Source organism: Durio zibethinus, chromosome 17, assembly GCF_047325235.1.
Source record: "Durio zibethinus cultivar Kanyao isolate XHJ-2024 chromosome 17, ASM4732523v1, whole genome shotgun sequence".
In the NCBI taxonomy this organism is placed as follows: Eukaryota; Viridiplantae; Streptophyta; class Magnoliopsida; order Malvales; family Malvaceae; genus Durio; species Durio zibethinus.
Window position 1 is genome coordinate 18716422 of NC_143178.1, and position 18301 is coordinate 18734722.

At 32.2% G+C, this 18301-nt stretch overlaps 1 protein-coding gene across 46 annotated transcripts; it reads right to left on the reverse strand.

Moving 5' to 3' along the window:
• Positions 1-4615: 4615 nt before the first annotated feature.
• Positions 4616-15793, reverse strand: LOC111282673 (protein MODIFIER OF SNC1 1-like). 46 transcript variants are annotated; one of them, XR_016329277.1, is made up of 14 exons: positions 15625-15793; positions 15493-15538; positions 12473-12549; positions 11702-11782; positions 11562-11606; positions 11067-11436; positions 9866-9968; positions 9307-9384; positions 7887-9192; positions 7540-7804; positions 7279-7459; positions 7103-7182; positions 4887-7012; positions 4616-4807 (listed from the first exon to the last, which is right to left on the reverse strand). XR_016329277.1 is itself a non-coding variant. In XM_089746537.1 (13 exons), exons 3-13 carry the CDS (start codon positions 12502-12504, stop codon positions 4970-4972), a joined length of 4590 nt encoding a protein of 1529 aa, XP_089602663.1. In that variant the 5' UTR covers positions 12505-12549; positions 15493-15538; positions 15625-15793; the 3' UTR covers positions 4616-4969. The 46 variants fall into 46 exon arrangements, 25 of the variants coding, with proteins under 25 accessions (XP_089602663.1, XP_022726702.2, XP_022726696.2 ...); XR_016329274.1 differs by having other exon boundaries at positions 7103-7188; XR_016329278.1 differs by having other exon boundaries at positions 15620-15793.
• Positions 15794-18301: the final 2508 nt, after the last annotated feature.

The window sequence follows — 18301 nt, forward strand, 5'->3', positions numbered from 1 at the left end:
CATGCTAAGGAATCTAATGGGTCATACACAATAAGACATGTCGTGAAAGATTAAAATTGAGATAAATTAAGTTGGACTTAATTTATGGGTTAAAATCGAATATAGAGAAACATACAAAAGTCTAATACTAAATAAGGGATTATATGGTTGGCCAGTAAGTAATTTGATTGATAATAGGACTTGGTCAAGGGGTTATTCTATTAAGAATAGAATTAAGCATAAGAAAACTCTAAGACTCTAGGGTTTTGAGTTACCCTTTGTTTCCATAAGAAAAACTTAAGCCCTTTCTTTCTTGTAGTATTCTAAGAGAATATATATCTTATGTGTTGAAAACAATTGAGAGAAAACACAAAGATGGTAGTCAACTAATCTCACTAGCTAGAGATTTCGATTTTTTTCATCCCTTAAAGAAGGTTCTTTCACCTTATTCATGTGGATCACCATTAAAGGCTTGACATTTGGAAAACTCCAGCCTTTCTAAAACAAATTTAATTAAATCTTGCTTGGTGTAAAGTGAAGTAGGCACAAGAGGTAATGTACTACTAACCAAAACTAATTGTTGTATTTGTATGATCTTGTTGATTTATCTTGGCTTTAGGTAATTGAAAATTTTTTAAATTCTGCTGCTAATACTCTTTATATTAATACACAATTTCATTCACTAATAAGATGAAGCCCATGAAAGACAAAGGCTTTGCAATGGATTGTAAAAGGTTGCAATTATAAGATCCTTAAGCAGTCGTGTTCCTAAAATTGTTCTCGATCATTGTACTATTGAAACAAGACATCAACAATGCTCAAAGACTGGTATATTTAAGCTTTCTTACTTATGAAGTAAGCAACTGATCTCATAGGTTAAAGTATAGAGATACTTGAAGATAACATGTAGGTGCTTGTTAGGTGAATAAGTTCACTTGAAGATAACATGTGGGTGCTTGTTAGGTTCATTAAACATGACCCACAATGAAAACTTCATTTGGTATTTCACTAAATGTTTATAAAAATATTCTCATGTGTTAGTTGTGTAACTAGTCCTTAGACTTTAGACACCAATTCATCTTATGTGTGGATCATCATACTTTTATTTCACTTGTTTGGGTTAAGATGTTTGATGCCTAAAAAGGATACTTTTGGGTATAGTCTAAAGCATGTGAAAGTGGATGAGTGATCAAGAGAGGATTTATCACCTTAAGTGATATGAAGGGATATACTCATTTGTTCTTGGCTTTAGACAACAAATAAAGTCTTCGGCCAAACTAAAAAGAATTTAAAAGAAATAGTTTCTTATAAATTCAAATATGTCGACTAAAAGTTATAAAAACTAACAAGAAAAAATTTCATGGGTAGACATCACATGCTCATGGCTTTTTAGGATATGCGATAGAATGACCAAATTGCACTGATAGACTGAACACTGAAAGGTTTCATAGAAACTATCTTAACTCTTTGACATTTGGATAGTCAAGATGCATTCATAAATGCCACTCGTATCTATGAATATATTATCCTTGTTTAACTTGAATTTATATTCATTGCCCTAATGAGACATATAGATATATGGCTACCATGTTTCCCTTCACTTCCCTTTTTGTCGCGCATGTTGGAGAATATGAGAAAGAGTTCTTTTTTGAAAGGTTGGCTAAGATGGATAGAAGGCTTTTGAGCCACCTTGCTAGTGTAAGGGTTCCACGTACATTAGAGAATGATTTGAACTTGTGATTGTGTAGATCACCATTAAAAGGCAAACATTAGGTGGCTTTAAATCTTGAGATTTTTTTATGCTCAAGCAAATCAAGGGTTGTTCTAATTCAGGACTAGCTTTAAATTTTTAAAAAAATTTTAAGGATAAATAAATCTAAAAAGATAAAAAGTAGTAAGAAAGCAATCAAAAAAAGTTGTTTATAAGAAAAGGGTTTTCAGAGAACGGTGAAAATCAATAATGGAGGAAATGCCAATGACTACCAAAATTTGGGTTTAGTGTCACAAATATTGAAGAGATTAGAAGTAGAGAGACAAGGAAAAGTGCAAAATGATAATGGAATTTGATTTTGGCTTGGTTTTAAAAAACGAGTATTATACGAGAAAGAAAAAAAAGAATTAAAAAAATTAAAAAATATAATGTAAAAATCTTTGGAGTTTTTTCTTCTTTTTTCTTTTTGTCAAATGCAATTTTCCCCTTTTTACCAACAGTTTTCAATTTTAAAAATATATTTTTCAAAAATGATTTCAAATTTTATAAGAAAAAAATTATATGGCAAAAAACAAATAAAAAATTTCATATCATTCCATTCACACATGTTAGCGGGCACCATGTAAGCAACACGTGGCTCTAGGTAGAACTTAACATCTGAATTGACATAAACACTGATGAAAGAACAAAAACGTTATAAATTTTTTGGTACATAGGATGGATATAACCCACTGGGAAAGAGAAAATGTTATGATTTGATAAGTATGCAAACCAATTTGTGACATTTGAATGTATAAAATAAAAAGGTATTTGATTTGAATTTTAAAGATCATGTGTACTATTTACTCTAAAAATAAATGTTTATAACCTTAATTTTAAAAACAAAATATCATGAATTTATTTTTATTTTTAAGTGAAATTCACGGGTGGCTTATTTGGATAATATCTAAGATTAACGTAGTTATATTTCGTTAATTTCACTAATAAAATAAATTTAAAATTAAAAAATTAAATATATTAAAAGTAACTATTTATAAATTACATAATTTATATCATAATCATACGTACTAAAAAACTCTTGTAAATTTTAAAACTTCTCAAGTTAGTCCTTATTTTTGTTATTGTACCTCAATTGAGTATTATTTTTATTAAATCAAAATCTTATTTTGCAAGAAAATACAAAAATCCGTTTTTTTGTCACATTAACGACAAATGCATCTTTGCCAAATCAGTGTCTACATGGAAAAATTATGAAAACTCATAATGAATTTGCCTTTAGATGACATTTGCACAAGGTCACATAGCATTCTACTTTGCAAAGTCTTTTTTGCAACATATATGCCATGTAGATGTGAACATGGTATAGAGAACAATGCATATAATGATTCGAATTAGATTAAATTTAATTCAATTTTTTCTATTAATACATATAATTATAAATTTTTAAAATTTGATTCAAATCGGATTTTCATACGATTTAATCTAATTTAAACCAAATTTTATTGGTTTGATTAAGTTAATCAATTTTTAAATTTTAATTTTTTTGTTTTTATATATTATTTGAATATAATTTTTAACATATTTAAATAGATTTAGGTATTTTTAAATTTAAATTTTTTATTTTTATATATTATTTGAATATGATTTTTAATATATTTAAATAGATTTAGGTATAAAATAATTATTTTTATTCATAAAAATTTAAAATATATATAAACTAATAAAAAATATATACTTTGGTTTAATTTGATTTTTTTTCAATTTTCAATTTTGAAATTCAATTTAAATCTAATATATACATTTAATATCTAAACTTAATTTAAATTAAATAAGAAAAAAATCGATCCAAATCGAATAAAACACTACGATTTTGAATCGATTTTTTATTTTGTCTCACCTCTACATGTTAATGTTGACAGGATAAGAAATTATTGATTTTAGTGGTTCCATAAAAAAATACCTAAAATAATATTTAAAAAGCTTAATTAAATAAAAATAATACTTTAAAAGCTTAATTAAATATAATAGAATGCAATAACTTATTTGAAAATTTAAAAAAAAATACAAAAACTTTTTTAGTATGCAACTCAACCAATTCATCAATGTTTTAATTTACAATTTTTATAGAAAGAAGATGGTAAAGAATACAAAGACAGGCAATTGTAACACATAATAAATTAATAACACTCTAGGTATCACTTTAATTAACGGATCAATAATTCAACTACCATAGTAAAATTTTTAAATCTTAATTCCTCATATTAAATATTTTACTATAATTTAAAAGTCATTCATAATATTAATCTCTTTTATCAAAAAAGTCATATCAATAAAATCATGTTTAATACATAAGATCATAGATGAAATAAAATGATAATCATCCTACATTATATTTGTTTTATATCTAAAAAACTAAATAAAATTATGAGAAAAATTAATCATCATATACAATAATTCAATCATCCTAAAGTAAAAATAATTATTTTTAATCCATAAAATTAAACTTACATATTTTATTATATCTTTAAAAATTACATCAATAACTTAATTTGTATAACTTTAAGGCAATATAATTTTAACCAATAAATAAATTATTTTATCTTTATCTCTATACACATCTAACATACAATAAATGATATTATTTAATTTAATCATATTTATAATATCATCTTATCCTATCTTATCATATCTTAAATACCAAATACATCGTAATCCTATGACCTTAGAAATTAGTTATGCTTTTTTTTTTTTTTATGTTTTTTTACTTGATTTGGTGTGTTTACTTATTCTCGTTGAAAGACCAGATTTTTTTCAAAAGAAAAATGTGTAAATAATAAAAATATATATACAGAAACATGAGAAAAACATGTTAGTTGATGTTGATCGGATGTTTTGCACTCTATAGTATAAAGTAATAAAATGAAGTGGGAGACCATAAAACTTCTTGGCTGCTTTCATTCCAAATATAAGGCTCAAACCAATGTGCCCAAGGTTCCACAGCATACAAACTGAGACCACATTACAATAGGAAATTACAAATGAAATAAACCGTATTTGAGTACCTTGGTTCAACGGATACTATGTTTTGCCTAGGCAACATCTGCCCTTCTCCTAGCCCTGCTCAATGTATATACCATCAGTTCAGAAATGATTTAATAGTATTTACAACTGGAAAATGCTGCCTAATCTGGAATACCTGAAAATATGTGGGATCAAACCAGTTTTGTTCACAGCATGGCAGTTTTTGACCAAATAAAAAATCCATCCTGAATTTCTTCCTCACTTTTCATAACCAACATCTACTCTGACAGTGCCACTTTGCCGTCCATGGACGTTTCCCCCACTGCGCCTTGGGTGACTGTGACCTCTCTCCCTGGACCTTGTACCTGTACCATTAGAACCATCTTTTGGTCCTTCGGGAGTTTTTGGACTAGTATTTTTCTGGGGTCCAACTGGCTGGTACTCGAAATGTGAATTGTGCCTCCGCCTTTCACGGCTTGCAGGTGGGTTATGGTGCTTGAATTCTTGACCAGATGAGCCCCAATCACCATCAGATTCATGCCCTCTACCAAAACGGTTATTTTGGTTTCCATTTTTGCGGAACACTGCCGTTGAGTGCTGCTCATTTCTAGTATCCACATTCAATGGAGATGAAGGTGCTTCGACTGGAAGACCAGCACCTTGGTTTGGGGAGTGAGGGCGTCCTTTAAGTGAAGCTACCTTCCTTTCCCTCTTAGAGTCATGATACCCAACATTATGTGCCTCTTCAACAGTTATTTTCTCAGACATGTATTGATTTTTAAGAGGCTGAGTCCGGCTTTCACTTGTTTCTTTGTCAGGTTGAGATGGATGTGACACTCTACCCTGAGTAGAATCCCTTTTGTTAGCCCTACCAATTTCAGCCCTAACATTTTGATCACTATCAGGCCTGGTTCCTCTTTGATTGATGGATGAAGTTTTGGGTTGCCAATAAGACGTTGTTCGATCCCCAGCACCACGATTTTCTTTTGATGCAGCAGATGACTCTGATTGAACTATCTCAGGGAATGAAGATTGTGGGTTAAGTTTCTCAGCTTCAGCATTATCAATTTTCTTGTGATCAAAATCATAATTGTTTCCCCCACCTTTGTCTCCCTTAAATGCATGTCGCCTTCCTCTGCCTATCATTCCTTGATCTCTTGCAACAGGAACTACTGGTGATGCAGCAGAATCAGGATTTTCAGGAATGTTCCAACCATCAGAAGTATTCCATTCATCATACCTGGTCTGCTCTTTCACTACGATTAAATCAGGCTTCTGGTGTTGCTTCTGCTCAGTTGATGTCTGAGCATTTTTACTAGGGTTGGAATAATGTCCATCTTGCAAGCTCTGCAATCCATTCCCTCTTCCCTGCCTACTCTGCCTACCATCATTCCTCGACTCTGTAGAGTTCCCTACCTTCACCATGGCTGTGGCCACAGATTGAGAAAATTCAACTTCACAAGACCCAGAATCTGCTTTTCCCACGATCTCATCTGTAGCAGTCTGATTGTCTGAAGGAACTACTGCTTGCTGAGTAATTACTTGCTGAGCCATCTCTTTTGCAACAGGCTTTGGGATGTATCTCTCCATCTCTGCCCTCTTGTTTCTAGGATTGTTCTGCACTTGAGTGTCGTTCTTTGACTGTGGAGCAACAGCCTCAACTATAAACTTATGGCTGACCTCTTCAGTAACCTCAGCTTTGTTATGTGACCGCACGGGTGCCCAGACAACAGCATCACCACTATGGACTCCAGATCTATGAGATTGAGGATTTCGTGGAATCCTGTGAGAATGCTGAGATCTCCATTGGTTATTCACTTGGCCATAGACTTCTTCATTAGGAAAAGCTGAGTCCTGCTCTGAAAACTGATTTCCATCCTTTGAATCAGTCAGAGACTGAAATAAGCTAGGATCCAACTCACATTCAGAAGACTTTAGCTTAGAACTCTTGACAGAAGAACTTGTAAGGTTTGTTTCTTTTGAAATCCCAGATGGAAAAGGAGCCGTAGATGATGCATCCTGCATTTTGTGCTTGTTCTTGCCACTCCTGTTTGTTTTCCTTCTCTGGCTCATTGGCTCATTCACAACATTTTGTGAGGAAATAGAATCAGAGATTGAGGCAATTTCTTTTATAACAGCCTCAGCAGATGGAGCCACATCAACTGCGGCATCAATATGATTATTTGGCAATTCAGTTGCACTTGTAGAAATATGCTTCTCAATGGAACTCTTATCTAATGAGTTATAATCCTTTCTTCTATAGCCTGCACACTTCTGATTTGAAGTGCTACCATCGCTAACCTGTGGAAGATTAGGGAGAGCAGTATCAGCATCATTAACTCTCTGTTGCAAGGGCAAAGAATGGTTATGCATATCTGCAGCCTTACGGACATTCTTTGTTGATGCCAAAGGTTGTTGATTGGAGAAAAAAGTGGGCTTTTCAAGTTCCCCACTGCTGCTCTGACCAACAGCTGCAACTACAGTTGGGTTAGAAACCAAGCTTGTTAATTCAGATCTGCTAGATAGGATAGTTTCTTCAGCGAGAGTTCGAGATTCTTCTTGCTTACTCTGGACAGTACTATCTGGAACAGATTCCAACTTCTGAGTCAAACCTTCAGTTGTTTGTGTACGCCTGTTCAACCCTTCCAATTTAGCGAGAGCCTTAGCCTTTTGATCTCTAGCCCGCTCTTCCTCCTCTTTTTGTCGTTGTTTGACACGCTGCTTGGCAAGTTCCCTCATCAAGGCACGCTGAAGAAAATGTTCAAATACATTGTACATTAAATTTCAGGTCTTCAAAACAACCAGGAATATAGTATAAAGAAAATTACCTGCGCTTCGCTATCACTTGGATCATATACAGTTGGCATGGATTCTCCGTCATCTCTTGCTCGGGAATATGATCCAGACTTCTCTGAAGCCTCTAATGAAATATAGTCATGCATGTTTGCATCAGGATTTTCAAAATGTGTGGTGGACTTTACATTTGATGAATCTGTAAATGGGGGTTTCTTCCGCCATCCATCAACATCTTGAGAATTAAATCTTCCCCTGCCTTGGTGACCAGTTCTACCATGAATACTATGGGTAGATCTCCTGTAAATCTGTAAGTGAGTATTTTCTTCAACATATAAAACAATAGACTCATTATGAAAAAAAGCAGCTAGAAAAGAACAACCTGTTAATGCCTGCTCCACCAACAGCTGGCAAATCAAGGCTCTTATTTCCAGCAGAAACACCTCCTTCATTAGAGGTAGGTCCAGTCATTCTAGAAGCAGGCATTCTATCAGGAAATACAGCATGATAACCACTTGAAACTTCATTTGCAAAATGCTTAGCCTTTGCCTTATCTACTTCTGATCTATTTTTCTGCTCCTCCCTACTGCAAACAGATACGGATTCACATCCATCAGGGGCCTGAGCCTTTGCATTTAAACCCTCTATTTTCTGAATCAGACTAGGATCTTTTGCGGCACCAGGGGCTTCTAGATTATCCATTTTATTTGCTGAAATGTCCGCATACACCTTAGCATTTTCTACACCTTCAGATGATATCACTTTGCCCAAGATAGAATCCCCTTCATGGTGGTCAATAATCTGAGTGGAACCTTCTTCAACAACTGTCCTTACATTCAATTCTTCCTTCTTTTTCTGATCGGCTTTCCAGTTATTTTCGCATGATGATGTTCTCTGTCGATCACTCTTCTCTAAATTTGCTTTTGCATTATCCTCTAACCTGTGCTCTTCATCTTTTCCTTCCCAACCATCATGCTGCTTCAGAAGAACCTTATAAGGTCCTCGTGTACCATGAGGATGGCCAGATTCCAAATGCTCTGCAGCCAATGCTTTTTCCAGATGACCATAGCCACTGGACCTGGCATGGGAACCACCAGGATCTGGAACAGTTTGACCTGGATACCAATTGTGAGCAGAAGAGCCGGCTGGCACTCCCATAAACTGTATATCTCGTTCATTTGAATTACAATAGCCCATGGGAGGACCATAATAGCCCTCATAGGTGACCGGACCAGGGTAAAAAGCAGGTCTAATTGGCATACCTGGACGGACAAAAGCATCATGCATAGGGCCTCTGTACATATCTCCATTTTTTGGATGAGGTCCCCTTGGTCTTGCTCCTGGAGGAGGAACTGGCTGTGGATTAGCAAGGCCACTACCTGGAATCTGAGGTCGATAGTAAGGAAATGGTTCCAAAGGAAAGCCACCAGGAGCAACTGGCAGCCCATATGGAGGACCTGCTGGTGGGCCTCTATACCAAACACCACCTGGATGATTATTTATTGGGGGGCCACGCCATGCATCATAATGCTGTGGAGAAATAACATTATTAGGGTACAGATTGGGTCCCTGGGGATCTGCATGCCACTTCATGCTTGGCCGGACACTATCCTCACTGTATGGAGGACTATCTCTTCTCCAAGAATTTGTAGTTCCACTCTTTAGATTCGCATCTACAGAAATGTCAACTGAAAAAAAGAAAAACATGCATAAACATTCTAATCATATCAGAGTGCCAATATCCATTTTAGCAAAAGTTGGTGCCAAACTAAATAGATAGGAATAGAAAATTGCACACAAACCAGCAATAGAAGTCCCAGTCCTCTCTTCCATTCGTGCTACTCCAGAGGATGCGCCAGGATGACCTTGAGAACCATGCTCTGCAATCGAAGTTAGTCAAGTTGTAAAGGAACTGCATAGAATAGCCCACTCAAGGACATAAACCCACTAATTATCCTGTAATTTATCCCATCTTTACCAAACCAAAGTACAAAACACAACTAACAGTAATTAATATCAGCCTGACGGGGAATCAAATGCCAATCCAAGAAATTCCCCCAATCACCACTATAACTACTACCTCAATACACATTCCTAACACCTTGTAAAATTCAATATTAGATGCAATCAGTTCCACAATAATAAATGTCATAAAAAAATCAACTTTTCAATACAAAACTTCATGCAATAAAGGTGATTAAGCTTCAAAATTAAACCTATATCTCAGAAGAAAATGGTCACTTGAGAAAATACCAAAAAAAGTATAGTAACCACTCACAACCATTTTTAGCAAAGACCAAACTGTAAACAAGGATAAATTTACAATTAGGAAATAACTAACAAAATAAGAAAGAATAAAACCTTGCAACTCAGCGTTCTTTGCAGAGGTATCTTTTTCAGACCCAAGAGTAGGAAAGTCTCCAGAAGTGAGAGAAAACCCATCATTCTTGGAAGATGTCATTCCCTGCAATGTATAATGGTAACTGCCACATTTAGACATAACAGAGCAAGCTGCAAGAAAGAATAACATAGGACTTCATAGGTGGGAAACATGGACATGCGAGGCTTGATGTGCGATGCATTTTAAAAGGTTGAAGTTAGCCAAAACCCTGAGCGTTTGGTATGGGGTGATCCATTTAAAAACCATAGTAATCTACATTCAATAATTACATCACCTTGTTTGGTAGCAATTTAGAAATTTTGAGTGGCAATGATCTTAAATCACTGGGATGATTTTCACAATGGGAAAGTTTTATCACCATGGGAAAGTAAAAAAATATAGTTAACATTACGCTAAAAAACTGGCCACTAAAAATTTTAAAAAACCATTTTTTTAATCACTTATTCTAAAAAAAGGTTTTATGTTATAAATTTTTATTAACTAAAAAAATAATGAGTTTTTTTAATAATTTTTTTAGAAATTATTTTTATCAAAATTGATTTATACTTTGTAGTTTTTTATAAAATAATGTTTAACTATTTTATAAATTGTTGATTCAATAAGTATTAAATATTTTTCTTTTTTGCAAGGTTATTTTGGATATTTTGTATTATATGATTTATTTTTTCATATAATATCAAATACAATAATTTAAAACCACTAGTGATTTATAGTATTGTACCAAACATTGTAACCTAAATCACTAGTGATCAAATCACCTTGCTAATCTTATCACCATGGTAATTAGATCACCCCAGTGATCTTGAAAATGATACCAAAAGTTACCTAAAATATTAAAACAATCTCACCCTTAGCCCATCTCAACCCTACCGTACTCATAAAAAAAATTTAAATCAATGCTACACACCATGCAGCAAGCACCTCTAGGTATGCATCATCAAAAAGTAATTTTTACCAAGCTGTATAAACCATAATCCAATAACAAATAATTAGATAGAAACCTTGAGCCTATAGCCTATCATCACAAACATAATAATTACAATGTGCTTGAAACTACGAACTGAAGCAAATACTTAATAGCAATATGTAGAAATTTTTCATATAAGCAACTTTAGTTAATATCAGTTTTAAACAATAAACTCATTAACTGCAAGACCATACCAGTTTTTCTGCTGTCCCAGCTGCACTCCATGCCCCTGAATTTTCAGGCGAAGGTTCAGCAAACCGAGATAACTGAGAGCTAGCAGGTCTTGTTTCTGCACTGCGAGGACACGAAGATGCAAGTGATGCCTGATTTGAAGCCAACGCCCCAGAAGCTGAAGATGGTCTAGAATTTGAAACCCAGGCATTAGCAGGTTCATGTGCTCTGTCACTACCTGCAGTTGAAGGTCGTGTGCCACTTCCACCAGATGAAGGGCGGGCATTGATATGGCTAGGTGAACAGCTACCACCATCAGTATTTGGAGACAGTGTCGAGGAGCCCCATGCATTTGATGAAGAAGATGATTTACTGCCCCAACTAAGGGTGCCCCTACAGGTATAAAACAATCCAAGCTAATGATAAGCATTTCCGCCATCCAAAGAATTGACACTACTAAAGATATTCCCATCTGTCATAGAAATAAAAACAAGACATTAAGAAATGATACTACTCACTTGGGAACAATTTCCACATTAGGATCCAGGCCATGATTTTCTAACCTTGAAACAACAAAGAGAAAGACCAGCTTAAAGATAAGAAAATCAAGGTCCTAGAAGAAAAGGAGAGAAAGAACATGCGCAATGGAAAAAAGTACCTTTGACTGGGTAAGTTTATAGGTTTTGGAACAGCAACTTTTCCCAAAACAGTCATGCCACTTCGTCTTGCAGAAGCCCACCTGCAGAAAGATTCTCATCTTTAAATGAAAAGCAACTCAGAACCGTTCATTAGTGTGAACTATAATGAAGCAGTAAATGCAGAAACTGCAGAGCACCTAAAGCCGATAATACCAACAAATAAGGTGTACCCCTTTCTTTGGGAAAAGGTAGGACAGCCAAAAATAGTTAATTAAAACAACAAAAAAGAAAAAGGAGGATCCCTTCACATAAAAAATTCTGTGATCATTCCAAAAATCATTTCTACAAAATAACAAAGACTGTCCTCCAATCTCATGTGAAAGCATTCATTCATTAAAGCAAACCCTCTCAAAACTTTTCTCCTCCAACTTTATTTTGCTATTTAAAGTATTGAAAGACAAAATATAACAGAAAAGATGAAGCGTAATTTAAGATAGCTTTCTAACTAAGGTACAATAATCATAATAATTTCCTCGGCCTCTTTAATTAGTTCAACACAGCTTAAGATCACTTAAATAAACTCTAGAAAATTAGATTAATAACATTTTTATCAGTTAGACCAGGATTCTTTCCTAGTCTGTGCATCGAGCAAAGCCTAGGTAACAAATTTTACTTGAGTTTTTGTGCAGTCTCTATCAATATACCAGCACAAGAGTAAACAAAAACGAAGCATCTTTGTCAATCACACAAGTATCTGGCCAAAGGACATTGATTCCTAAAGACAACAATACCTCCGTTCGCCAGATAGCATACTTGATGTCATGCTTAAGATTTTGTTGCAAGGTCATTCAAACAGATTGAACGAAATCTGAGAAAGAAAAAACAAGTAAATTCCATCAGTTGGAACTTTGCAATCAGTTAAAAAATTTTCAAAAGAAAACAATATATTGTTGTAAACAATCATAATATGCTACATGGAATATGCAACACTTAGATAATACTTTTATGCACGTGTCCATAGTCCAAGACACATATGCATTATGCATTATATAGTTTATTACAGGCTTGTCAGTGTGTGTAAATCTAGGAACCTAAAACATTTGCACCAACCAGAAAGTCACCACCAATCCCCCGAAATTCAGTTCCTTATAGGTCAAGATCCCACAGGTCACTCACACATGAAATGATGGCACAAAGAGAACACATTAATTACCACTTAATGAGGTATTTCAAGCATGTATGGTTCGAAAAGATATATGACAATGAACAGTAGGTAGGTAAAAATATATAACATTTTGTTTGACTAACCCAAAAAGAAGCAGCAATAACCTAAAAGTTAGTCATATTGGAGTATGTTAGTAATACCATGTAAAAGTTTTTCACACTAGCTACTTAACAGTGATGATAACAAAATAAATTAAGGAGAAAATAAGTTCTTTGCAATGCTTTTGAATCAATTAAAAACATAAACACTTTGTTCTATCTCATGGAATTTTGGCTTCATTATCCCTTAGAAAATAGAACACTAACTCCTTGTTGCAAGATCATTCAAACAGATTGAACAAAAACTGAAAAGAAGGAACAAGTAAATTCCATCAGTTGGACACTTTGCAATCAGTTACACAAATTTCTAAAGAAAACAATATAATGTTGTAAACAAGCATAATATGCTACATGGAATATGCAACAATTAGATAATACTTTTATGCACATGTCCATAGTCCAACATACATATGCATTACATTGTTTATTACACGCTTGTCTATGTGTGTAAATCATTTGCACCAAGAAGATAGTCAGCACTAATCCCCTGAAATCCAGTTCTTTATAGGTCAAGATCCCATAGAGCACTTATACATGAAATGATGGCACAAAGAAAACACATTAATCAATGCTTAATGAGATATTTGAAGCATGGATGGTTGGAAAAGATATATGACAATGAACTGTAGGTAGGTAAAGATATATAACATTTTGTTCGACCAACCAAAAAAAAAAGCAGCAGTAACCTAAAGTTATGTCATATTGGAGTATGCTAGTAATATCATGTAAAAGTTTTTCACACTAGCTACTTAACAGTAATGATAACAAAATAAATCAACGAGCAAATAAATTATTTGCAATTCTTTTGAATCAATTAGAAAAATAAACACTCTGTTTTATCTCATGAAATTTTGGCTTTGTAATCCTTTCGAAGATAGAAAACTACCTCCTTGAATTGAAAGCTCAAATTTAACTGGACACACAGATTAAGAAAAAGTTTTGACTTTAGTTATTATAATTAAAATTTGAATTATTATATAAAATTGACTCTCAAAGGATTTAATGTAAAACATTTAATTTATCATGACATTTATAAGAAAATGAAAAAAGAAAAAGGACATAGTTTTCAAAAATCATAAACATGGAGGAAGCAATAAAACGAATTAAGCAGATAGATTAGCATAAAACTCCAACTTCATTATCTTTCTGGTCTTCACAATTATCCATACCAACAACAACAGGAATACTAGTATCCAAGCTTGTTCTCTTTTTTCTACTTGTGCACCACCAAATCATAGTAAAGTTAATTTAATCATTTATCTCCATTCTTCTCTAAAATTACCATAAAAGTAACATAAGTGGGACATAATCATGTACTACAGACTTCTCATACGGTAACTTCTATAACCTACTTGCCAACTTTCTAAATCCTATATGTAGGAATGAAAGCAAATTACCAATTAAGCTACAAGCTCCACTTTTAGCACTAGTACTATTCACAGGAAGCCAAATTAACAAGCTTAGCGAACACCTTCTCATTTCTCAAAAATGTAAAGGTTTATGGCCAAGCAAACACCTCAAACCTTAAGATTGATGGTCATGACATTAAACCTTAATCTTAGACTCTTAGAACCACCAGCAAATATGTTATGCATCTCAAGTCCATCCAAATTATCTTCAATGGGCATTTCCAACATTTTAACTTAGCATGTGAACTAAAATATTCTCAAGTAAAACCACCCAAGCAAATTACCTTTCACCCATTCAAATTGAAGAATATACTATCAGTTTTGCTTCTATCTTAATCCTAAACTCTCTTCTTCATTAATAGCACCCAAAAGAACCCAAATATCCAACAAATTTCAAGTTTCAATTGAGCAGGGAAATTGCTCTTCCACTAATAATGGTTTACTTCCTTTTTCTGTTTCCTTGCAATATTGCATTTTATAGGCAAGGCCAGCAAACCTACACTACCAAAAGAGACTTACGCTGAACCCATTCCAGTAGATTCCCATTCTCTTCACTTCTACACAATAAACGTGTTGTATTATGTCTCACCCTTCTCAACATTGTAATTGAACATTGTCCTCAGCATTTTGTAAACATGAAAAACCATGATTTCTGAACACTCTACCTGTCTCATAAACTGCTTCTTGGCTAACATCAGCTGTAGCTATATCTTGAGCAGCGACACCTTAATTTCCTTTTACTCTCCCTTTTTATCAGAAAACTTCTTTACTTCGTTTATTATACCCCAAAAATTAAAAACATATGTCATAAGAAAAGAAAAAAAAAAACTACATCAAATAAAGCTTAAACTGAAAAAAAAAAAAAAAAAAGGCCTTCCAGTTATTTGAGTTCACCAGAAGATCAAATCACGCCCCCAATCAGATAGCACACAAATATGTAAACCATAGTTTTCTCTAATTATTATTGGAACTATTTCCTTTCTTATCCCATGATTGTTTCTCGGGAAACAAACAAACTCCAAAGATTATAAACAGTATATAGAATCTAAAAGGAGAGAAAATACAAGGGAATGACTTGCCTGAGATAAGATGCAATACTGAAGCAGTCGTCCCCCAAAGAAAACCCTAGAGAGAGAAAAAAAAACAGCCGATTCGTTAAATTAAGAAAAAAAAAGGATAGAGAGAGAGAGAGAAAGAGATCGAAACCTCACGGGTTTCGTGAGATCGCGGGAAGGGAAGAAAAGAAGTGATTGAAAAATAGAAGGAGATCGAGGGGCTGTGAAAGCAACGTATAGGCTTCAAATAGGATGAGAGGAAGAAAGGAAAAAAGTATAAACGAGAGAGAAAAAGAAAATAGACGAAGAAGAAAGAAGCGAGTTCGGGGATTGTACGAGTGACTGTTTTTAATATAAAATCCAAAAAAAACTTTTAGAAATTTAAGAATATTAATGATATTTATTTATAAATTTATTCAAAAATTTTAAAAAATAGTAATCATAATCTAAATTATAATCATTTATGCTATTTTATTTTTTAATTATATATTTAATAGATAAATTTTACATATGTATAGATTCATATGTCATTACTTATTTTTTCATTCTTTTAGTTTTTCAACTTTTCTTTTTTATAATGCTGCTGCGTGTTGTATTATTTTGCATTTTAATTTTTTAATATTTAAAAAGGGTGTCGCATGTTTTTTTTTTTTAAATTTTTTAATATTTAATAAATTTTTTAGACTCACTTAATATCAAATTTTTTTAATTACTTACTAAATATTTTTTTAGATTTTAAATTTTTTTTATTGGACTTATCATATCATGTTACATGGTTTTTTTTTTAATTTTTTTATATATTTAATAAATAATTTTTTTAGGTTTTTTATACGAGTCACCTAAGGTTAAAAATATGTCACATATCAAAACATATTATTCCTTTTCTTTTTTTATTTTTTATTTATAATTTTTTATTTAATAAATATTTTTTACTCTGAGGCTTATTTGATATTATTATTATTAAAAGCCATCTTTTTTGTTATTTTTTTCTTTGATCATTTTTAAAAAAATGAATATTAATTGAGATATTGATATCACGTTTATACTTTTTTCTTATTTTTACCTTTTTTTATCTTTTTTATTTTTTTAAAAATTCATAATATAATTTTTTTAAAAAAGTTTATCATTGCTAATACTTTATGACAACTCAACTTTTTTTAAAATTTTTGTTTTTTTAATTAGAACACTTTTTAAAAAACCAAAGAATGTATAAAAATGACACCTATTCCATTATTTAGCCTTTCACCTTTTATAATTTTTTAGTGAGATAATTTTTGCACCAAAAAATTTAATAAATGAATTTTTGAAAAAAAAATATTAATGAAGGTATGGATGACAAAATTGTAATATCCCAACTCAAATGATAATTGGGCTAGATTATTTATCAACATCCATTAGTTTATTAAGAAATTAAATAGTAAAAGAAAAATAGCTGAGGTATTATATTAGAGAAAACTAACCATCTTTGTTTATTGCAATAAAGAGAAGAAAATGAGAGCTTTTCTTCTTTATCTTCGTTAGGGTTAGGGAGCTTGAAAAATTAAGTTGGAGATCCAAATTCAGAGACTAGAATCGAGTTAACCTCCTAAATGTGAGTATATATCTTCTTTTTATTTAAAAAAAATACTATATTGATTACTACTATTTGTAATTGAAGTTTATAAAAGAAACATCAAGAAAAATTATAAAATCTCATGATCTATTTGGGTAAATTATTAAGCTTTAATTACTTTATGTTGTTAATATTTAACGATGATGATTGAATGGATTTTAAAAGCTGAAAATGGGGATTTGAGTTTTTTTAAAGATTGAAGAAGAAATTATATTTTTGGATGAAATGCTATTATCTACAACAGTGAATTAAAATGAAATTATGTATTAATGGATAAGTTATTAACATAAATACTATATATTGTTGAAAAGCTTGTTGAATCTACTTTCCAAAGAAATAAATGAAAGTTGATTCCAAAATTTCTATGAAATGTTGTCTAATTTTTAGTTAAAGATGTATAGGTTGCTTAACAGCAGCATGATGGAGAAATTACAAAATTTTTATTAATTTTATGAATTCCAAATTGAGCCATACATATTTGAAAAGCTTATTGAGTTTACTTTTCTAATCAAACAAGTGGAACTAAATTTCGAATTTCTTATGAATAAATATGTAATTTTTATTAGAAGGTATATATGTTGTCTGGCAATAGCATACTATATGGATTTAAAAAATTATTGCAATTAATCTGCAAGGAATTAAGAGGTGGGTCATATACAGTTAGTAAGCTTATTGAGTCTAGTTTCTAACACACTAAAAAGATCTTAATTCTGAGTTGGATATCTTGAGATATAGCTATTTTAGTGATAGTTAGTTAAGTTAACTCTTATATAACTTAGTTGTTTTTAGTATAAATGGTCCCAAAATGAGTTGATTAATTTATGATACATTGAAATGTTCTTGAATAGGCCATTAATTATTTTAGAAAAAAAACTAAATGGTGGAATCGAAAGGAAATAAGTAGAATCTCACACACTTGGCTTGTTTTTGAACCTAAATATATGTATATTTCTAAGTGAGTAAATGTTTTATTTCTTTATTTTCGATATATGAAAATATCATCAAGTATATGATTATTTTATGTTTCGCTATGTAAATGATAGATCATGCTTATGAATGAAATAAAAAAAGGATTTATGTTTAAATAACAATTTTATGATAGTTATGAAATTATATCCTTGGGAAATAGGATCATTAACACCAGAACTAGTTCTACAATCCTAGCTAAAGGGTTATTGTAGTTAGCATAGATATAATTATATAGCCCTGACTAACGAGTTA

Bases quoted from the DNA above. Each gene is read 5' to 3' on its own strand.
- LOC111282673 (XM_022870888.2), bottom strand. From the start codon at position 12,504: ATGACATCAAGTATGCTATCTGGCGAACGGAG. The intron at 11,783-12,472 runs GTATTGTTGTCT...ATCTTTCTGCAG, and splicing joins ATGCTATCTGGCGAACGGAG to GTGGGCTTCTGCAAGACGAA. The intron at 9,385-9,865 runs GTTTTATTCTTT...CTTCGATTGCAG, and splicing joins AAAGAACGCTGAGTTGCAAG to AGCATGGTTCTCAAGGTCAT.